This window comes from Oncorhynchus clarkii, chromosome 30 (assembly GCF_045791955.1).
Source record: "Oncorhynchus clarkii lewisi isolate Uvic-CL-2024 chromosome 30, UVic_Ocla_1.0, whole genome shotgun sequence".
In the NCBI taxonomy this organism is placed as follows: Eukaryota; Metazoa; Chordata; class Actinopteri; order Salmoniformes; family Salmonidae; genus Oncorhynchus; species Oncorhynchus clarkii.
In genome coordinates this window covers 30929918-30951334 of record NC_092176.1, presented here as the reverse complement: position 1 = coordinate 30951334, position 21417 = coordinate 30929918, and the positions used below count along the sequence as shown (strand labels likewise).

General features: G+C 42.8%; 2 protein-coding genes across 6 annotated transcripts; both read right to left on the bottom strand.

Moving 5' to 3' along the window:
* Positions 1 to 1849: 1849 nt before the first annotated feature.
* On the bottom strand, positions 1850 to 7976 carry LOC139389798 (uncharacterized). 5 transcript variants are annotated; one of them, XM_071136756.1, is made up of 6 exons: positions 7776 to 7931; positions 6776 to 6827; positions 4904 to 4972; positions 4398 to 4528; positions 4007 to 4091; positions 1850 to 3579 (listed from the first exon to the last, which is right to left on the bottom strand). In XM_071136756.1, exons 1-6 carry the CDS (start codon positions 7833 to 7835, stop codon positions 3563 to 3565), a joined length of 414 nt encoding a protein of 137 aa, XP_070992857.1. In that variant the 5' UTR covers positions 7836 to 7931; the 3' UTR covers positions 1850 to 3562. The 5 variants fall into 5 exon arrangements, with proteins under 5 accessions (XP_070992857.1, XP_070992859.1, XP_070992860.1 ...); XM_071136758.1 differs by having other exon boundaries at positions 7728 to 7854; XM_071136757.1 differs by having other exon boundaries at positions 2146 to 3579; positions 4392 to 4528; positions 7728 to 7900.
* A 383-nt stretch (positions 7977 to 8359) lies between these two features.
* Positions 8360 to 15569, bottom strand: LOC139389442 (synaptobrevin homolog YKT6). The gene is made up of 8 exons (XM_071136204.1): positions 15386 to 15569; positions 14737 to 14944; positions 14375 to 14457; positions 13487 to 13587; positions 13077 to 13181; positions 12885 to 12950; positions 12478 to 12579; positions 8360 to 11586 (listed from the first exon to the last, which is right to left on the bottom strand). Exons 2-8 carry the CDS (start codon positions 14838 to 14840, stop codon positions 11551 to 11553), a joined length of 597 nt encoding a protein of 198 aa, XP_070992305.1. The 5' UTR covers positions 14841 to 14944; positions 15386 to 15569; the 3' UTR covers positions 8360 to 11550.
* Positions 15570 to 21417: the final 5848 nt, after the last annotated feature.

Below are 21417 nucleotides of genomic sequence, written 5' to 3'. Positions count from 1 at the left end.
AGCAGGAGGACACCAGCAGGAGGATACCAGCAGGAGGACACCAGCAGTACAAACCCACTGAAGCTCCATGGTTAATCCCTGTAGCTGTATGAGAGAATCCCTGGCGTGATGAAGCACCTCCAAGGACCTCACAATGCCGTCTTCAGCCACTACCAGGCCATGGAAGCCTTCATCAGGGAGGAGGTGGAGGGACACAGGCAGGACCTGGACCCCAGGCACCTTCCTCATAGAGACATAGAATGTAAGCGGCTCTTTCTGTTCCTCTGACGTTATTTACCCCCAATGATGAGTTTTGAAAATGTTAATTTGTGATTGATGAACCCCTCCCCTGACAGCACAGGGTTTGACCTGGCCAACCTGGTGCTGTGTTATCTGAGACCACCTCCACCACCCTGCTCTGAGACCTGCTCTGAGACCACATCCCTGCTCTGAGACCTGCTCTGAGATCACCTCCACCTCCCTGCTCTGAGACCACCTCCACCGCCCTGCTCTGAGACCTGCTTTGAGACCACCTTCACCACCCTTCTCTGAGACCTGCTCTAAGATCACCTCCACCTCCCTGCTCTGAGACCACCACCTCCCTGCTCTGAGACCACCTCCACCGCCCTGCTCCGAGACCTGCTTTGAGACCACCTTCACCCCCCTTCTCTGAGACCACCTTCACCACCCTTCTCTGAGACCTGCTCTGAGATCACCTCCACCTCCCTGCTCTGAGACCACCACCTCCCTGCTTTGAGACCACCTTCACCACCCTTCTCTGAGACCTGCTCTGAGACCACCTCCACCTCCCTGCTCTGAGACCTGCTGAGACCACCTCTACCTCCCTGCTCTGAGACCACCACTTCCCTGCTCTGAGACCACCTCCACCTCCCTGCTCTGAGACCACCTCCACCTCCCTGCTCTGAGACCTGCTCTGAGACCACCTCCACCTCCCTGCTCTGAGACCACCTCCCTGCTCTGAGACCTGCTCTGAGACCACCTCCACCTCCCTGCTCTGAGACCACCTCCACTACCCTGTTCTGAGACCTGCTCTGAGACCACTTTCACCTCCCTGCTCTGCATAATCACACACACATACAGGGTGAGCCTGTGACAACATGGATAGGCATTTTAAAACTAGTATGTGCCTCCCTCATGAAAGATGAGTTAATATTAACAATTATTGGATCTGTTGACGATTGGTGTTAAACCCTCTGTTGTGACACACTGACACAAGGTCCAGTTTAGATAGACAGTGTTGGGCTGGCAGGAGGGGTCTAACATGTCTACCAGAGCCAGTATTCCCTACACGGAAGATGTCATCATTAGATCTCTCAACGCACCCTGGATGGCCTACAGAGACACTATGCTGGATGGTACCTCATACCAAAGGTGTGTGTGTTCTCAGTGTTGTGTGTAGGGCAGTTGTGTGTTACTGTTCATATAGTTGTTGCTTCTAGAGCACAGTGTTGATGCTTACCCTGAACTCAGTGCTGTTTGATCAGACTGAATGGGAGACACCAGACATCTTCAACCCACAACACTTCCTGGATGCTGAGGGACACTTTAGTAGGCGGGATGCATTCATGGTCTTCTCTGCAGATAATCTTAATCTCACCTAAAGAGGGTGTGTGTCATCCCTAGGTAAGCATGTGTCTGGCCAGGATAGAGCTTTTCCTGTTCTTTTAGTCTGTTTCAGAAGCGGAGTCTGGATGGACAGGAGGGAGCAACAAGAACACCACACCAGACCATGATGAATCCCCCACTGCCCTGCAGGAACCTCTCACCCCGTGCACTAAACACAGCAGAGATCAAATATAGACCTTTTTGTGGTCGAGGGCTAGGCTACATTAAAATTACAACAGGACAGTTTGAACATTTTACAAGTTTATTAGTTACATAAAACCCAAAGGACTTAAGACTTGAATTTCTTAGAATCATCTAATTTTGTATGACTTCAAGACCTCCCACTAACACAATAATTTGTTAGTATTTGACAGAGACAATTTTGAGCTCATTTTAAACCTCTCCTTTCCTAGTGTTCTGTTGCATAATTTGCATTGTTCGTTAATCAGTGAATGTACATTCGTCCCAACACTAAGTAGTAACTCGGGTGTAAATTCAGATTTAACTGATAAAAGTAAAAAAGGGAAAACTCAGTAAAAGTGCAAGAACACAAATCACAGTTTAATGAAAGGAACAGTAAGTCACATCCTGAGGAAAAGTAACATGACAAAACCTGGATATCATAAGGCCATTAACTCCAGCTCAATCATTCACCTAAAGCCATCATATCACATGCACAACCAAATATATAAAGTATTAGCAAATTTCCCATTCATTATCACTTTCCTTTCAAACACATGTAGTCAACCCTAATCAAAATTTACACACACTTTCACCCAAACAGAAGAAAAAAAAACATACCCACATGTTTGCCAGGCCAGTAGGCTTGTTGACCGATAGGAAGAACAGTGACCTGTGCTGCCTCCTTCCTCAGTAGTACAGATTTCACTGTCAACTGTCAGTGACCTGCAGACAACAGTATAGCTACGCTTCAGTTAAAGTCAGCATCTCACGCAGGCATAGCACTGTGGCATACTGTGGATCCTAGAATCATTTAGATCAGGCTCTCTCAAACTATTGGGGTCCGGCACCTCTTTTGTGATAGCAAATATATAAAGGGACCCACTCAATCAGAACAACTCGAGTGAGAAAAATAGCATACACGGTGTTTTACTATGACTTCAGTGTATGGCCGGACGAACCAAGGCTCGGTCCTGGGGAGGAACATTTTAAAAGGCCAGCCTCTTGACATATTTTGTCATGGGGCAAAGAGTTTGTGTTGTTGCGGCTTTAGCACTAATATTCTGCAATTCTACACATTTTCCCATGAGACAGAAAGAAAACTGCAGTTTAAAATATATACACACACACTATGGGTTATTGAGTAGAAAAATGTATAATTGGTGAGTACTGTAGATGCCAATATCCCTGTGAGCCTCCCAGGCCCACGTTGTCCAGGGTTTAAGAACATAAATTGTATATTAATAATATGACATTTTATTGTATTTACTCTAAACTAATTCAACAGATCTCTTGGCAAAAATGTGTTTGACCTGTTAGTAATATTCAGATTATTCTTATTTTTTTACATACAAAAATGTTTACAAGTTTGATGGGTCTGCAGACCCCAGCTTAACTGATGTAGATTGTTTGTTCATGCTCTCTGACACACTTCAGTTGGATCCTTTAGCCATTTGAGTGGATCCTCTTAAGGCAATTTAGAAGATCCTTTTAGATCCATTTGACCGGATCCTTAGATTCCGGTCCATCCTCTGACCATGATAAGCTAGATCCATAATTATGCCATCCCCTAGCTCTATGCAAATGTTTCTGAATCTCCATTTCCTCTCTGATGTCCAGGAACATCCTGATGAGAGACTCAAGTCAGTATGAGTGGATCTTTTCGGGTCCGTTTGACTGGCCGGGGTTTGATGCAGGAGTTGGATCCTCTGGCCAGATGGCCTAGATGAGATCCTGATTGTCAGTCAGCATAGTTGGCTCCTCTTGTCTCGAACCCTCACCCTCCTCTTCTTCCTATGTTGAGTGTTCAGCTGTTACTTAGTGACTAACTCATAATGCGCTATAGGTTAAATATAAAATGTTAAATCATTTCTGAATCACTTGTGATTGAAAAAAAAAATGATTATACATAATGTCATTTCGGGTAAAATGATCCACTTTAATCTTAAACTATGGTATCCAAATAAGTAAATAAACAATTATGTGTTTAAACAGAGATGATTACCTCAGAGAGTAATTAGAGTTCACTTCAAATAAACTGACATTACTGGTTACTATTTGAGAAATAAAGATTATTATGGTGGCAATGTCGGACTAGATCCAAAACCTGACCCACTGGAGATAAGATTGTGATGTCACATCCTATCAAGCCTGGACAAGTATTCCTTTTCAAACCAATGTCACATGAGAATGCTGTTTGGATTGGTTTCTTGTTCCTTACCTTTGGGGTGGTGAGACCATACACTTCCACAGAACTGCATAGAGACCCAATACGAAACCAATGAATACTGCAGCTGCAATGGCTCCTACACACAGACAGATTTACGGAGAGAAATCATTGTTCACACATTTAGGAAGTATACACATTGTCACCGATGGCTTTTAGTGTCAAAAATAAACTAAATTCAGTGAAATTCCATCACATACAATATGCTACCCTCACACTACCCTGTCACGTCCTGCAACTTCAAACGGAAAAGGCGTCTTAACAGAGCAGCTCAAACTCATCTACAGGACATGTAACTGTTTGCAGCAGTACAGAGACGACACTTAGCAGTGCAATGCCAACTGCACTGCCCCTTGGTAGACCATGAACTATTACTGACCATTACCGTGGCTAGCGGAATGTCACGCTGTCTTCCAGACCTCTGGCCTGCCTGGGTCTGGCCACCTGACACGTGTCTGATTAAGTGTTTTTCTTTTCCACCATGGAAACAAACATTGAGCATGTTCCAACTGAAACCTTAAAATCAGATAAGAGGATAGCAAGAGAGTGATGTCATGACCCACCCCAAACAATGTTTTCTCAACAACAAAAAAGGCAAAGAGAGACAGAGGAATGCTAAACTTTACCCAATTTAGAATAAAAACACAGTTAAAAAGCCAGGAGCCATGGTGACAATGAGGACACCTCAGCCTGGTCGTTATTTGACTGGTCAGAGGTTTACATTTGGCCAGCATTTATCTGGATCGTCTATGTCTAGAGGGATCCAGATCGACCAGAGAGGAGATGAAGGGAGAGGTGAACTGAGCTACTGCTTATTTAATCTGCCTGACACATCAATGTACCAAGGTAACAGACTAGCCTTTGTCAATGCAAACAAGTGATGAGTCTCACCTGGGATGATGCCACTGCCTCTGGCCTGGGGGTCTTCTGTGTATGAGGGACGAGGGATGGCCGTTGACTCTTTAAAAAAAAAAAAAAAAAAATAAAAACTCTTTAATGAGATTTGCTGTGTGTAGCAACTGTCATCAAAATTGTTAAAAGGTTGTTTGTTTGTTTCTAATAAATGTATCAGTTGGACAAGGGATGAAGATACTCCAAACTTTTAGAATTGTTAAAATCCCTTAGATATTGACAGAATTATAGCACATTAAACATTTTCCTAGCACAGACAAATAATGAATTCAGGGATTTGTGGGAATTCAGTTATTCAATTTAAAATGTCATGTTTTTTTTATATTTGTGTGTGCCTAATTTGCATATGGCTAAATTAGTTTGCATATATGTATACATTTAACATAAATGAGTGGAACAGGGCTGTAACCACCAAAAACGCGCTCGGTCTTCTAGGCCCACCTGCACTCACCTGCTGTGTCTAGGCCCACCTGCTGTGTCTAGGCCCACCTGCACTCACCTGCCGTGTCTAGGCCCACCTGCACTCACCTGCTGTGTCTAGGCCCACCTGCACTCACCTGCTGTGTCTAGGCCCACCTGCACTCACCTGCTGTGTCTAGGCCCACCTGCACTCACCTGCTGTGTCTAGGCCCACCTGCACTCACCTGCTGTGTCTAGGCCCACCTGCACTCACCTGCTGTGTCTAGGCCCACCTGCACTCACCTGCTGTGTCTAGGCCCACCTGCACTCACCTGCTGTGTCTAGGCCCACCTGCACTCACCTGCTGTGTCTAGGCCCACCTGCACTCACCTGCTGTGTCTAGGCCCACCTGCACTCACCTGCTGTGTCTAGGCCCACCTGCACTCACCTGCTGTGTCTAGGCCCACCTGCACTCACCTGCTGTGTCTAGGCCCACCTGCACTCACCTGCTGTGTCTAGGCCCACCTGCACTCACCTGCTGTGTCTAGGCCCACCTGCACTCACCTGCTGTGTCTAGGCCCACCTGCACTCATCTGCTGTGTCTAGGCCCACCTGCACTCACCTGCTGTGTCTAGGCCCACCTGCACTCACCTATGTCGTCTTGACTGCATTCAATTACTGTTGTCCTGTTCTCTTGTATAATTCAACAAGTGTTTCAATAGCAGGATACCCTCAGATTTAAAATCAACACGCTTGGCTCTAGATTATACCCATCTATACATACTTTAAATTATTTGTGTAATCAGACATAAATATAATCCAAGTGTTTATTTTCGGAAGTTACTGTCATTTCAGCGCACCTAATTTGTAAACATTTCAAAATGTATTAAATGACTTTAAATTCCACAAAAAATGAACACCAAACAAAATAAAGTTATCTTTCTTGTGATGTAAGTGTTGAGGAGATGTGTTAAATCCCAGACGAAGATTTAGCCTTTTTACAGATGCAATGGAAAGCCAATGTTTTCCACTGAGCCCATTTCATCCATTACCAGGGTGTTCGACAGGTCCCTACAAACATTCACGCGATCAGAACGTTAAAAAAAATGAGACACAAGCAAGAGTTGGAATGAGTCGCAGGAGTAAAACGTAAGCAATCAAGCCAGCAATATTTAAGTGACAAGTGGATTTTGTGGACCCCTCAGACACAGGAAATAGATAGCTGAAAGGGACAGTTCCCGAAGTGGGCGGGTCATGCACATTTCTACTGTGTGTGTTGGAGATTGACACCACACCTGGTCCCAATTCCAGTCAATTCAGGAAGTACACTGAAATTCCAATTCTCGTCAAAGCTTTTCAATTAGGAAAAATTGAAATTTAAATGTGGTTTACTTTCTGAATTGACTGTAATTTTAATTAAATTGACCCCAAACCTGACTGATACACACTCACCATTGCGCTGTTCATATGTAGCGAGGACCCATGTGTGCATTGGAACAGCTCTCTGAAAGACAGAGACAGACTGAAAACATACAGGACACACACACAATCCCAACGAAAACACAGTACTGGTGAGCACAGGAGGTTGGTGGCACCTTAATTGGGGAGAATGGGCTCCAGACAATGACTGGAGCGGAATCAGTGGAATGGTATCAAATACATTAAACACATGGTTTCCAGGTGTTTGATGCCATTCCATTTGCACTGTTCTGGCCATTATTATGAGCCGTCCTCCCCTCAGCAGCCTCCTGTGCTGGAGAGTGGAGACAAAAGTTCCCGGGAAAAAATCCCGCCAGAGGCGTTCAGTAGCATCAGCTTGTCTGTGCATGTCGTCAGACTCATCTCCTGTTGACAGTTGCACTCTGATCCAACTCAGAGGCCTATTTCAACTCATGCAACACTAAAAAATGTGTGATTTTGAGTCAGCTTGCATTCACCCTTCCCTGGAGAAAAATGACAAAAACTGTCCTTGGCCACTTTTTAATAACAAGACACAGAAAACACATAAAATCGGGTTTCAGCAAAAACATTGGAGGAAGTCTTGCAGAATGGAAAATTAAACTAGGCCTACGGCGCGCCATGATTGTTTGTCCAAGATAAGAACTGAGCCAGCGACAGTTTCCAAAACATCTGTAGGGTTTTTCACAGCCTGCCTGAAAGTCTCCCATCAAGAAATACGAATAATCGCATAGGCAGTTTGCAGACCAATACTAAACACTTTAATATATGCAGGGATGTTTGTAGGAAAGAAAATAGGTTCAGTAAATTACTTTTATTCTTTACAAATATTCCCTCGTCAATCAAGTTGCAACAATGTAACAGCTGAGCAAGCACGTCCACGAAAACATGCAGGCTACAAATGTCTCTTAAAAAATATCGAATGTAAATATACTGGATGACCTACCTGTTTTTATTTGTTTATTCGCCTACGATGAGTTTGTCTAACGCTTACCTCCGAGGTGTTTCCATCGCTAAATACATTTTTGGTCTGGTTTTTCACCTCCGTCCACATTTTTGCACGCGTGTTGTGAAATTAAAGGGAGTTGATGACGCTCCTCTCGTTCGCCGCTGGTCGGTTGCGAGCTCACCAGGAAACCCTCTGTAGCTTTGCTCCGCCAGCGAACTTTCTCAAAACACTTTACATCAGCTGACTGCGATCTTCAGGAGGGCGGATAGAGTAGGGTTCATGGGACGTACAGCCTTGATTCGTCTGATAAAAATACCTATGGTGATGTATACAAATAATTTAATCAGATCTGTTTCTCTAGTTGTTGTATTAATAGGCGTACCCTATCCACACGGGTGGAAAAACTACCCAATTGTCATACTTGAGTAAAAGTGAAAGTCACCCAGTAGAATACTACTTGAGTAAAAGTCTAAAAGTATTTGGTTTTAAATATACTATCATGATTACCATTACTATTAGTTGTTATATCTTGTCTAGGTGGTTTGCTTGATTGGTTTATTATAAAATGATTCCCACAGGTTGGTTATAACACTACACTGTAAAACAATGAATTTTACAGGACACATCTGTTCAAGGCCTTTTGTTTTTTATCTAGGCAATATTACAACTTCTGTAAACAGTGTTTCAGCTAAATAAATGTCCAAAATATTTATTAATACAACATCTTCAATGTTTGCTTCCAATTCCATGATGTGCTATTTAACTAAATAAATTACAGAACATCTCTAAGACATGATATTTAAAGTGGCGAAACAAATCACTAAATAGCTACAGCTTAACTTTAATAGTATTTGTAACAGTATTTAAGTTTTCAGCACAACTTAAACGTTTACAGAACAAAATTCCTCAGAGAATTGTTTTTTTTTGTTCACCCTTGGCTTACTTCATTTGGGGAGTTGATCATAAATGTACAAGAGTCATCAAAGTGTCCTTCATTGGAAACACTGGTGTCAAGTTAACTATCTGTTTGCCCCACATCCAACATTATGGAGAGTGTAGTCAGCTTCTAGAAGTTACACAGAAGTTGTGCCATAAAGCAATAAGAGCAGTTCAGGTCACAGACTAATTATGTATTTGCACACAGATGTTCACAAACACACACACACACACAATCAGGTCATAAGACACAAAATAAAGCAGCAAGATAAACTACATCTAAAATATCAAAGGCCTCTCTCCATCTCACATTGTCCAACAACTCGTCCTTTGGAGTCTGGGAACACAATGAAAAACCATCCAAAGCCAAATAAGTGTTAGGGTACTGATTACAAGGAGTGCTATCTGGGATGTTGGCCTGTGAGGAGTGTTTTTCACACAAAACTGAGCCAGTTAAATGAAACAGAATGCTTTGATAGAAATGTTTGTTGAACACACCTATGTTATGCTGAAAGGGGAATCTTGTCTGTTATATACTGTTCTATACAAATAGTCCCTCGTCAATCAAGTTGCAAAAATGTAACAGCTGAGCAAGTACGTCCATAACGGGTCAGAGCTTAAAAGGCGCTGCATGGTCAATCCGTCATCTGCAATGGCCATGCAGCATCTCCAATGATACAGCCTCTGCAGAAACCACACATTTCATACTTCCGCTTCAAAGAGCTGTAGTGAAAGAAGTGAGTTTGTGTTTATACAGGACCTCCATTACTACCTAGCATCAACCAATCATGTCAATGCAGAGATATTTTTATTTAACTAGGCAAGTCAGTTAAGAACAAATTCTTACTTACAATGACAGCCTAGGAACAGTGGGTTAACTGCCTTGTTCAGGGGCAGAATGACAGATTTTTACCTAGTCAGCTCAGGGATTCGATCTACCAAACTTTCGGTTACTGGTCCAACACTCTGACCACTAGGCTACCTGCCACCTCAATGCCCTTCACATTGTTCAAACATTTGGGAGGCCCACAGCAATGTGGTACGGAACTCAATTTGGCCTCAGCATGCCTCCGGATGCTCTGCAATTATGTCACACCCTCCATACGGAGTTTCCGACCACACTTTCTGATCAAGCATAAATGGCCTCTTATAGTGGATCATAACTATAGAGAATGATAAAGGCCTCTAGTGGCCAAAATGCCATTTTAGCATTGGCAGCGCCATTGAGGGCTTCCACCATACTTCCGCCATTTTAAAATAGTAAACTGGGTGAGGATTCCTACGGGTTGCAGCCTCAATGGCGCCGCCCATGCTGTGACAGACGCTATAATGGCACAGCTAAAAAAAGTGTCCTATATCTATCTCTATGATCAGAACCCATTGGTGGGTGGGTGATGGCTGATTCATTGTGAGAGTCGTCTTAAGACTGCATCCAGACAGACCAATGATTTAGATAAACACTACATGACTAATAGGGGGCGCTGTGTTGAAGCCAGCATGTCTCCATCTTGGCACTCCCCAGCATTATAAAAAATATTTTGGAATCTATAGAAATGCATTTATTAATGTCTACATTTATTCTACTACAGACACCTTAAATGCATACTTTTACATCATGTGAGCTAAACATAAAAAAAACATATTTCCTTAAAGTATCATTTTTTAGAGATTACTAATGTTACAACAAAAACATTTAAATATATGTAACTTTGTCCTTGAAAAATGTAATTGAAATACTGTAGAATTTCAATAATTCCTATGGAGGACTGTTCCTACTGGGGAGTACCAATATGGCCAACCAGTGGCTTCAAAGCCTCTCAATAGTCAATACATAGCGTCAACAATCCAGTTTTTATATACATCAATGGCCCGAACAAACACTTTTTTTTTAGCCTACTCTGTGAAACACAAAATTAAAAAAAGCTTTGGAGGGATTACAGCGCAACTCCAGTAGGACACTGCAAGACCTGCCTTTCATACCACATACTCGTACACAGCAGGACTTCAATGTAACCCATAATTCAATAAGGCTTAGTATCTCAAGACGAGTCTATAGACATCACTACACACTGCTTTCTAAGTACAGGCTACCCAATTTAGTTTAACAAGCCCATCCGCACGAGCAATACCAATGAAAAACTCTGACATTTTTCAAAGTTTTCACATGCCTCCACAAAACCCCCCATGATTTAATACGATTAAATCACTACCCTAAAACATTCTGTGGAAATGAGCAATTTGATCATGGAGTTCTGATGTCTCAGACCCAGTTACAAACAGCCACTGCTCCCCCAAATCACAATACATAGAATATAATTCCTCCAGGATACAGAGGCCCTTTAAATATGTAACTGAATATACCTGAAATACGAATGTGAGGAAACAGCACCATCTAGTGGGAAAAGAAAATACGACGACACTACAAGAACTTTACGAGAACACCAGCAGATCCTGGGTTCCAGAAGTCTCTTGTTTAACGTTAGCTGTGAGTTACTACATAGAACAGAGCAAGATTGTCAGGGTTGCTTTAAAGCCAAGCATGAGAACTTAATCTCTCCTCCTTCAAAACATAAGATTCTGATACAGTCTGAAATTCAGGAAACGCTTTAAGACTTTTTTCAAAGAACAAACCACCAAAGATACAAACACGTTATTGACGGACCACATCCTGTCTGGCTATGAACCATCTCAATGCCTTTTGAGAGGTCACAATGAAGCAAATAAATATAATCATTTCCCCTGCCAACCCCCCCACCCAACTGCCTCTGTGCCCTCCCAGTGACTGAGCGGAGGCCATTCGATCTCCTGGAGGCTGGGGCATGATGGGAGTTGTAGGATGAGCAGAAAGGCCAAGAGATGTGTCTAAGAGGACAGTTCACAGTCATTACATGACCTCGCAGCATGAGTTCTGCTTCCGTGCCTGTGGGATAGAAAACAGAGAGTGATTGATTAGCAATTACTATATCAGTTGCACACTGAGGCGGCTACCGCCGTGAAGAAAATTAGTGGTAATAAAGAGTTTTAAAAAGACAGAGGCCGCGGATCTGTAAGTAACCCCGTCCCGGATCCCTTTTCATCACAGCTGAAGATCCGAATCACGTTCTGCGCACACAAATTTGTGGTCACCCTCCCTTCACATTTCTGACTGTCGATCTGGAATTATAATTCTTCAAGTTTTACAGGTGAAACATCCATTCAGCTTCTGCACACCAACTATTTGATCTCAATCAGTTTCATAAGGAAATTAATTTAGATCTTGAGTTCCACAGTGTTGTTTCAAATTAGCCTACATTGTTGTTTTGAATTAGGTACAGTGAGCAAATATTAGAGCAAATGGTGTTCAACTGTAGCATACCTGTGTTTAGTTTCAATCAGCGCACCTACTTTGCCTAGTGACACGCGCTGTTGAGTTTTAGGCCATGAGAGAAAAATGCAACGATTCACACAATCATCCTAAAATCCAAAGAAATGAGGTGTTGTTACAGTAACGTTATACTATGCAATTATATTTGGTTCTGTTATGTAGGATACTATCAGTGTGTGATCTTGCAGACATTGATTCCACTTTGATATAACTATTAACAGCGCACCATTCGTTAGAGTAGCCTGTTCTCTGAGCTACCGAACGAATAGAGCAGTAGAAAGTAGAGTAGAGAATCCTTCACATGCAGAAGCTTCTAAACTGTCAAGAAGAAAAGTCAGATCAGCAGCCACTCCGTTTTTATAAAGCCTAAAAATAGCCCAAGTTTAATCTAAAATGCAATGACAGTTTGAACCGGAGAGCCCAGTCCACAGTCACTACAGTACTTACAGTCTTATAGAAGGCTTTAGACTGGTTCCCAAGGTGTTCAGACTTCTGCACCAGATCATCCAGCTTCTCCCCTCTCTCCAACAGAGACTCCATGGTGTTGTGCTGCAGAGACAATCACACCACACTTCATATACAGCATCACACCAACCACAGGCACTAGCAGTGTTAGACATGCAGTAGTGCAAGTTTCAGCATCCTATATGGGGAAAATCATGTTAGAGTCCATAGCAAAAGAAAGTAAGGTTGAGAAACCAGAATAGAGACAGTTTTTCACACAAATCTCCAACTGGCATAAACAGTTGATTTACGCTAGAGGTAAATATATTAGCTTATCTCAAGTTTGCCCATTATGTGAGAGATTCTCAGAGATGTGGTTATGTCAGGGAGTGTCGACTGAAGAGACTTACCAGAATGATCTTTGTCTCGTCCAGTTCAGCCTGCACTTTGGTCATAGCATCTGCCTCTCTGGGGTTCTGAGGAGAAAACACAGACTCCGTCAAACCATCACAATCGTGGATATTCAAGTGTTCTTCAAAGTTATTTAATTGTATGTGTAATGTTTGTTGTGTGTCATTTTAGAGACAGGATGCCATGTGTACCTGGTACTTGGCCAGGTGGATGTCCAGAGCTTTGTAGTTGATGGTTTCAGGGTTTCCAGATGGCCAGTCTATGCTGTCCACTTGTCTGGAGAACTCCTCTAGCACCTGCATGATCAAACATCAAACCATTTAATCAGGATTTCTTAAACTATGGGTCGAGACCCAAAGTGCGTCCTGGTCATGCGAGAGGTGGGTTGCAAATTTTGAGAATACATCTATAATCATACACCATTTCTTCTTAGTTTGGAGGATCCCTGCATTAAAATGCTGAAACTGATACCGAAAGGGCCTGGTGAGGAGCAATAACTCTGGAAGAAAACTTGAGACGAACAAGACCCAGACCAGAGAGTAATATTCTCCACTTGTTGCTAAGGGAATAATGTATCTCTCTGCACATCATCTCTACCCACCTTGTCTAGTAGTGTGAAGGCGACCCTTTGAGGATACTCGCTGTCTGCTATCACCACTGCACTCAGACTGTCATTCCTCACATACACGTGGCACAGGTACTCTGGAGGGAGAGGGTATGAATTATAGGAATAACCTCCTGTGAGCAGGACGAGGACAGCACTGTGAGCAGGTCGAAGACAGCACTGTGAACAGGTCTAAGACAGCACTGTGAGCAGGTCGAAGACAGCACTGTGAGCAGGTCGAAGACAGCACTGTGAGCAGGTCGAAGACAGCACTGTGAGCAGGTCGAAGACAGCACTGTGAGCAGGTCGAAGACAGCACTGTGAGCAGGTCTTTCTCCAGGCTCCACCATCACCTGCTTTTATATCTTTCTTAACTTATAACATGGACGTGGGGTTCTTCCACAGCCCAAGTGCAGAACAGGACAATCGCTTCAGCAACAAGTAGAAGAAACTTCTAAAGAAACTTCAGTTTTATCTCAATCTCTTCATTCAAAGACTCAGTCATGGACATTCTTACTGACAGTTGTGGCTGCTTTGTGTGATGTATTGTTGTCTCTACCTTCTTGCCCTTTGCCCAACAATGTTTGTACCATGTTGTGGTCATGTGTTGCTACCATGCTGTGCTGTTATGTGTTGCTGCCTTGCTATGTTGTTGTCTTAGGTCTCTCTTTGTGTTGTGTTGTCTCTCTTGTAGTGATGTGTGTTTTGTCCTATATATTTTATTTTCAATCCCAGTCCTGCAGGAGGCCTTTTGATAGGCCATCATTGTAAATAAGAATTTGTTCTTAACTGACTTGCCTAGTTAAATTAATGTTAAATACAGTTATTAAATTTAAAAAATCAGAACACCGCCAAATGCTATGGCCCAGTGTGTCAGGAGTTTACCTTGTTCTTTGACTGAGGCTCGGCTGCCGTGTGCAGAACGCTCCACAATCAAGGCGCTGGTGAAGGTCATGAACTCTTGGACACTGCCAAAACCAAAAACACAGACAATAGTGAAAACAGTGTTGGTGTTCCTTTCAATTCTAATGAATTATGTTAAACCATGACAGGATACTATTAATGACAGGGAAGTCATCTTCTCCTTCATCTGCACTGATGTACAAGAACTGGACAGGTGACAGAATGTTCCCAGTCGGAGTCCATCGCACATTGCTTTCATATATCCTGTCTTCAGATCAGTGGAGATTGAGGGGAATCCCCTTTAGACTATTAAAATGCACCCAGGTGCCAAGAGGAAGACCCACCTGGAGCGTTGGAAGAAGCTAAAGGAGGATAGGTCATAGGCAGATTTAAGGAGGTTGGATTTTGTCGCTCCTTTGTGGAGGACGCTGAGGCTGTACAGCTTCATGATGACGCAGGGACAGAGAGTCACAGCGCTAGGGATGATAGGCGTGTCCCCGCGCAGAAGCCTCAAATCAACAACAACCACAACGCCAAGGTCTCAATGCCTGCCTGCCAAGAAAGGGAAACAATTAAAATCACATGAGCCAAAGCAAACCAAGCATATAGCCACAAAGGACATACTCTGTAAGATAGCCTACTACACACAGTGCCACATATTCTACAATCTACACTAGTTAACATTACAACGATAGAATCACAGACGGAACAAGGGTTAGTTAAACATATCTTTGAAATAAGTCGACATGCACCGCTTCGTCATATACTGGATTTTCATCAATATTGCTCGTTAGTTAGTTAGCTCACACCGATTGCTAGCTCGATAGCTAAATTATTTATTTTAGTTTCCTGGCGAGATGAAGAGCAATTTGACACTGGATGAATGAATCTAAATGCGATCCCACTTCATAGAAAGCTGGCTAACGTTACAACAACAACTCGTGTTCTTTCGACGACGGAGTTAGCTAAAGTTAATTTGTCGTACTTACTTACCAGACAAGACTGCACTGTTTGACATATGTTGAGAATAAAATACCAACGGAATTAGTCCATAACTACAGATCGTTCACTAATGTAGTTTATTTCTATCACTCCAACCACGTCACGATATAAGCAATGTCCCACAGGATAATTGTTCCGGAATGCAACACCGCCTCATCTTCTTCTTCTATGATATCATGGCGGTCCGCAAACAATCGTTAAATTGCATGCCGTCACCTACTGTGCTGGAATGATCTGCCCAATTCTGTACTACCATGAAAATAAAATTCAAAACCAAATAAATCCTAACTTCTACCACACCCTCCCCAACCCCATAGAACTAGATCTATATCATGTTGAAACACTCCACCCTTAGGATTGTTCAGCATGTCAACAACCATTTCAACAGTAACATCTGTTACCCCCAATATCTCTTTTGGAGTCTCCACAATAACCTTCAACCTGGCATTTCTGCTTTCCACAACCAAAGTTATATTGATAGCCTTACCAATAAAACCTATGAAGTCAACTTTATTCATTATTAAAGTGTCATTTGACACCGCACATTCATGAGCACAAGATTTCTGAACAGGCCTCAAAACCCGGCCAGGACCATCAGAAGCACCAGTCCTGACAGTAGGTCCACTTACTACAGGTACATTCATTTAAGCTCCACCAGTCCCCAGTGTAGTTCTACCAACATGTTTTATGGCCTCTGCATACGACACATCATGACTGATCCTATATCTCTGAGCCTCTCTCGGTACCTGGTATCCACCAAATTCTGCATGGTGTTCTCCTCAAAATTAGTGCACTTAACCTTCACAATGCTTCCACATTCACTGTAATCATGTGCCCCTCCATACTTGGCACACATTTTCTTTCCTTTACATTGAGCAGCTGCATGTCCCATTCTTTGGAATTTAAAACACTGCACTGCAAATGATACAAATTCTCTAACGTTGAAACTAAGGAATCCTTTCTCTACTTTTCCCAGCAAAACTCTCAAACCTCAGCATCACTGATAAGCTTTCACTTCTTTGACCCTCTTTCCTACCGATCAACCTTTTGGCCTCCATCTCTCTGCCTCCCTTCACATTTTCTTCAATATCATCTGTGGACTTAGATATTGGGAAACCAGTGATGACTCCCCTCGACCTAGCATAAGCACCAGGGACATGGCTTTTAATCTTCTTCCAATTAAGCTTTTCCATTTTCAAAATATTCTCTTGCTGAGCCTGGCTACCACACAATATTAACAATCTACCATTTCCAATGAACCCGGCTAATTTCACTTCACCTACCTCTTTCTCTACAGCATTAGTTAGTTGGACAGGGTGTGAGGCTCTGTGGTCTCATCAAACACTATCACCACTTTCCACTCCAACAATCACTACTCTTGCTTCCTACCTTGGCCCTCTTTATGCTTTCTTTACTAGACACTCCACTGCTTTCTGAATCATGATCTCTCTTCTTCCTATGTCTTTCCACTATTAACCATTCCGGCCCTGGACCCTCATTCTATGGTGTGGTAGAAGTTAAGGATTTATTTGTTTTTTAATTTTATTTTCATGGTACAGAATTGGGCAGATCATTCCAGCACAGTAGGTGGTGGCATGCACTTTAACAATTGTTTGCGGATATCATAGAGCTTAAAAGGTCAATCCATCATCTGCAATGGCCATGCAGCATTTACAGTGATACAGCCTCTGCAGAAACCTTGCAATTCATACTTCTTGCGTATCACAGAGATGTTGTGAAATAAGTGAGTTTGTGTTTATACAGGATCTCCCACCACTACCTACCATCAACCAATCATGTCAATGCAGAGATATTTTTATTTAACTAGGTAAGTCAGTTAAGAACAAATTCGTATTTACAATGACAGCCTAGGAACAGTGGGTTAACTGCCTTGTTCAGGGGCAGAATGACAGATTTGTACCTAGTCAGCTCAGGGATTCGATCTAGCAAGCTTCCGGTTACTGGTCCAACACTCTGACCTGGGTGAGGATTCCTACGGGTTGCAGCCTCAATGGCGCTGCCCATGCTGTGACAGACGCTATAATGGCACAGCTAAAAAAGGTGTCCTATATCTATCTCTATGATCAGAACCCATTGGTGGGTGGGTGATGGCTGATTCATTGTGAGAGTCGTCTTAAGACTGCATCCAGACAGGCCAATGATTTAGATAAACACTACATGACTAATAGGGGGCGCTGTGTTGAAGCCAGCATGTCTCCATCTTGGCACTCCCCAGCATTATAAAAAATACTTTGGAATCTATAGAAACGCATTTATTAATGTCTACATTTGTTTTTTGCCACATTTATTCTACTACAGACACCTTAAATGCATACTTTTACATTATGTGAGCTAAACATTAAAAAAACATATTTCCTTAAAGTATCATTTTTTAGAGATTACTAATGTTTCAACAAAAACATTTAAATATATGTAACTTTGTTATTAGCATTAGTTAGTTGGACAGAGTGTGAGGCTCTGTGGTCTCATCAAACACTATCACCACTTTCCACTCCAACACATCACTACTTTTGCTTCCTACCTTTGCCTCGTTATGCTTTCTTTACTAGACACTCCACTGCTTTCTGTATTATGATCTCTCTTCTTCCTATGTCTTTCCACAACCGACCATTCCGGCCCTGGACCCTCATCCTCCCGCTCCATACCATCAGAACTGACAGCCATGTTGTTCGCATTCTAGCATAGCTGTTGCTTCTCAAACTTTTTCTCCATTTACTCCATTTTGTCCACACTACTAGCCGTCAATTCCCATTAACCTCTTACCACATTTCTGCAATAGCAAAACAAGTTTCAACGATATCAAACAACTCTCACTTGTGGTCAAACAATCGGTCACCTGCACTGCTGATCCAAAAATGCACTCTTTTTTCCACACATGCATAAATCAGATATTTAAGAATGGTAGGGTGGTGCCATTTGAAGAACATCAATGGAGTAATTGCTCTACCGCCTCATCTTCTTCTTCTATGGTATAATGGCGAACGCACAATTTAATGTGCATCCTGCCACCTACTGTGCGGGATGGAATCAGGATTCCCCAAAAAACTGAACAAACTACCAAAAATAAAGACATTTTTAAATCAAACAACTTTTCTGTTAAAAAAATAAAACATCTGATCCCTACACAGGCTCAAGGGGAAGGAACCTGGCAGGAAGACCCCTTGCAAGTCTTCAGATGTAAAATCCTTAGGTCCCAAAAACCTTTCTGCCGCAGCCACAATAACGTCCAGTTTCTAAGACTTCTTTGAGACTTGTGTCATACAGTTTATAACTGTGGCAAAGAACGCAGCAAAATCCTTTTTAATACACAAAGTATCTTTTTACTGGCAACAAACATTCTTATTATTCTTTAAAAATGCCTTCCTCACCATCTTAAATAAGCATGCTCCATTCAAAAAATGTAGAATCAGGAACAGATATAGCTCTTGGTTCTCTCCAGACCTGACTGCCCTTGACCAGCACAAAAACATCCTGTGGCGTACTGCATTAGCATTGAATCGCCCCCGTGCAACTTTTCAGTGAAGTTAGGAACAAATATACACAGGCAGTTATGAAAGCTAAGGCTAGCTTTTTCAAACACAAATTTGCATCCTGTAGCACAAACTCAAAAAAGTTCTGGGACACTGTAAAGTCCATTGAGAATAAGAGCACCTCCTCCCAGCTGCCCACTGCACTGAGGCAAGTAAATACTGTCACCACCGATAAATCAACTATAATTGAGAATTTTAATAAGCATTTTTCTACGGCTGGCCATGCTATCCATCTGGCTACCCCTACCCCGGTCAACTGCCTGGCACCCCCCACAGCAACTTGCTCAAGCCTCCCCCATTTCTCCTTCACCCAAATCCAGATAGCTGATGTTCTGAAAGAGCTGCAAAATCTGAACCCCTACAAATCAGCCGGGCTAGATAATCCGGACTATCTCTTTCTAAAATTATCTACCGAAATTGTTGCAACCCCTTTTACTAGCCTACTAAATCTCTCTTTCGTATCGTCTGAGATTCCCAAAGATTGGAAAGCTGCTGCGATCATCCCCCACCTCAAAAGGGGGAGACACTCTATAGACTCAAACTGCTACAGACCTATATCTATCCTACCCTGCCTTTCTAAGGTATTCAAAAGCCAAATTAACAAACAGATTACCAACCATTTCGAATCCCACCGTACCTTCTACGCTATGCAATCCAGTTTCAGAGCTGGTCACGGGTGCATCTCAGCCACGCTCAAGGTCCTAAATGATATCATAGCCATCAATAAGAGACAGTACTGTGCAGCCGTATTCATCGACCTGGCCAAGGCTTTCGACTCTGTCAATCACCACATTCTTATTGGCAGACTAAACAGCCTTGGTTTCTCAAATGACTGCCTCGCATGGTTCACCAACTACTTCTCTGTTAGAGTTCAGTGTTTCAAATTAGCCTGTTGTCTGGACCTCTGGCACTCTCTATGGGGGTGCCACAGGGTTCAATTCTCGGGCTGACTCTCTTCTCTTTATACATCAATGATGTCACTCTTGCTGCTGGTGATTCTCTGATCCACCTCTACGCAGATGACACCATTCTGTATACTTCTGGCCCTTCTTTGGACACTGTGTTAACTAACCTCCAGACGTGCTTCAATGCCATACAACTCTCCTTCCGTTGCCTCCACCTGCTCTTAAATGCAAGTAAAACTAAATGCATGCTCTTCAACCGATCGCTGCCTGCACCTGCCCGCCTGTCCAGCATCACTACTCTGGACGGTTCTAACTTAAAATATGTGGACAGCTACAAAATACCTAGGTGTCTGGTTAGACTGTAAACTCTCCTTCCAGACTCACATTAAGCATCTCCAATCCAAAATTAAATCTAGAAATGGCTTCCTATTTCGCAACAAAGCCTCCTTCACTCACACTGCCAAACATACCCTCGTAAAACTGACCATCTTACCGATCCTCGATTTCAGCGATGTCATTTACAAAATAGCCTCCAACACTCTACTCAACAAATTGGATGCAGTCTATCACAGTGTCATCCGTTTTGTCACCAAAGCCCTATGTACCACCCACCATTGCGACCTGTACGCTCTCGTTGGCTGGCCCTCGCTTCATACTCACCGCCAAACCCACTGGCTCCAGGTCATTTACAAGTCTCTGCTAGGTAAATCCCTGCCTTATCTCAGCTCACTGGTAACCATAGCAGCACCTACGCGTAGCACGCGCTCCAGCAGGTGTATCTCACCGGTCACCCCCAAAGCCAATTCCTCCTTTGACCGCCTCACCTTCCAGTTCTCTGCTGCCAATGACTGGAATGAATATCAAAAATCACAGAAGCTGGAGACTCATATCTCCCTCACTAGCTTTAAGCACCAGTTGTCAGAGCAGATCACAGATCACTGCACCTGTACACAGCCCATCTGTAAATAGCCCATCCAACTACCTCATCCCCATATTGTTTTTTTCTTTTCTTTCTCCTTTGCACCCCAGTATCTCTACTTGCACATCGACTTCTGCACATCTATCACTCCAGTGTTTAATTGGTATATTGTAATTACTTCGCCACCATGGCCTATTTATTGCCTTACCTCCCTTATCTTACCTTATTTGCACACACTGTATATATACTTTTAATACTGTATTATTGACTGTATGTTTGTTTATTCCATGTGTAACTCTGTGTTGTTGTATGTGTCGAACTGCTTTGCTTTATTCTTGGCCAGGTCACAGTTGTAAATGAGAACGTGTTCTTAAGTAGCCTACCTGGTTAAATTTAGGTGAAATAAATCAAACTAAAACTACAGGCTGTGGTGTGTCCACTACCATATCTTCACAAGCATCACTTGTCTTCTCAATTATTTTAATCGCCTTCTGAATAGGAGATTCAATGGACCTTTCTAGCCTTTGCCACCTCAATCTCTTTCACCCTTACAGGGCACTCCTTACAGGGCACTCCTTACAGGGCACCCCTTACAGGGCACTCCTTACAGGGCACTCCAGGAACTCGGGATCATGATCCCCACAACAA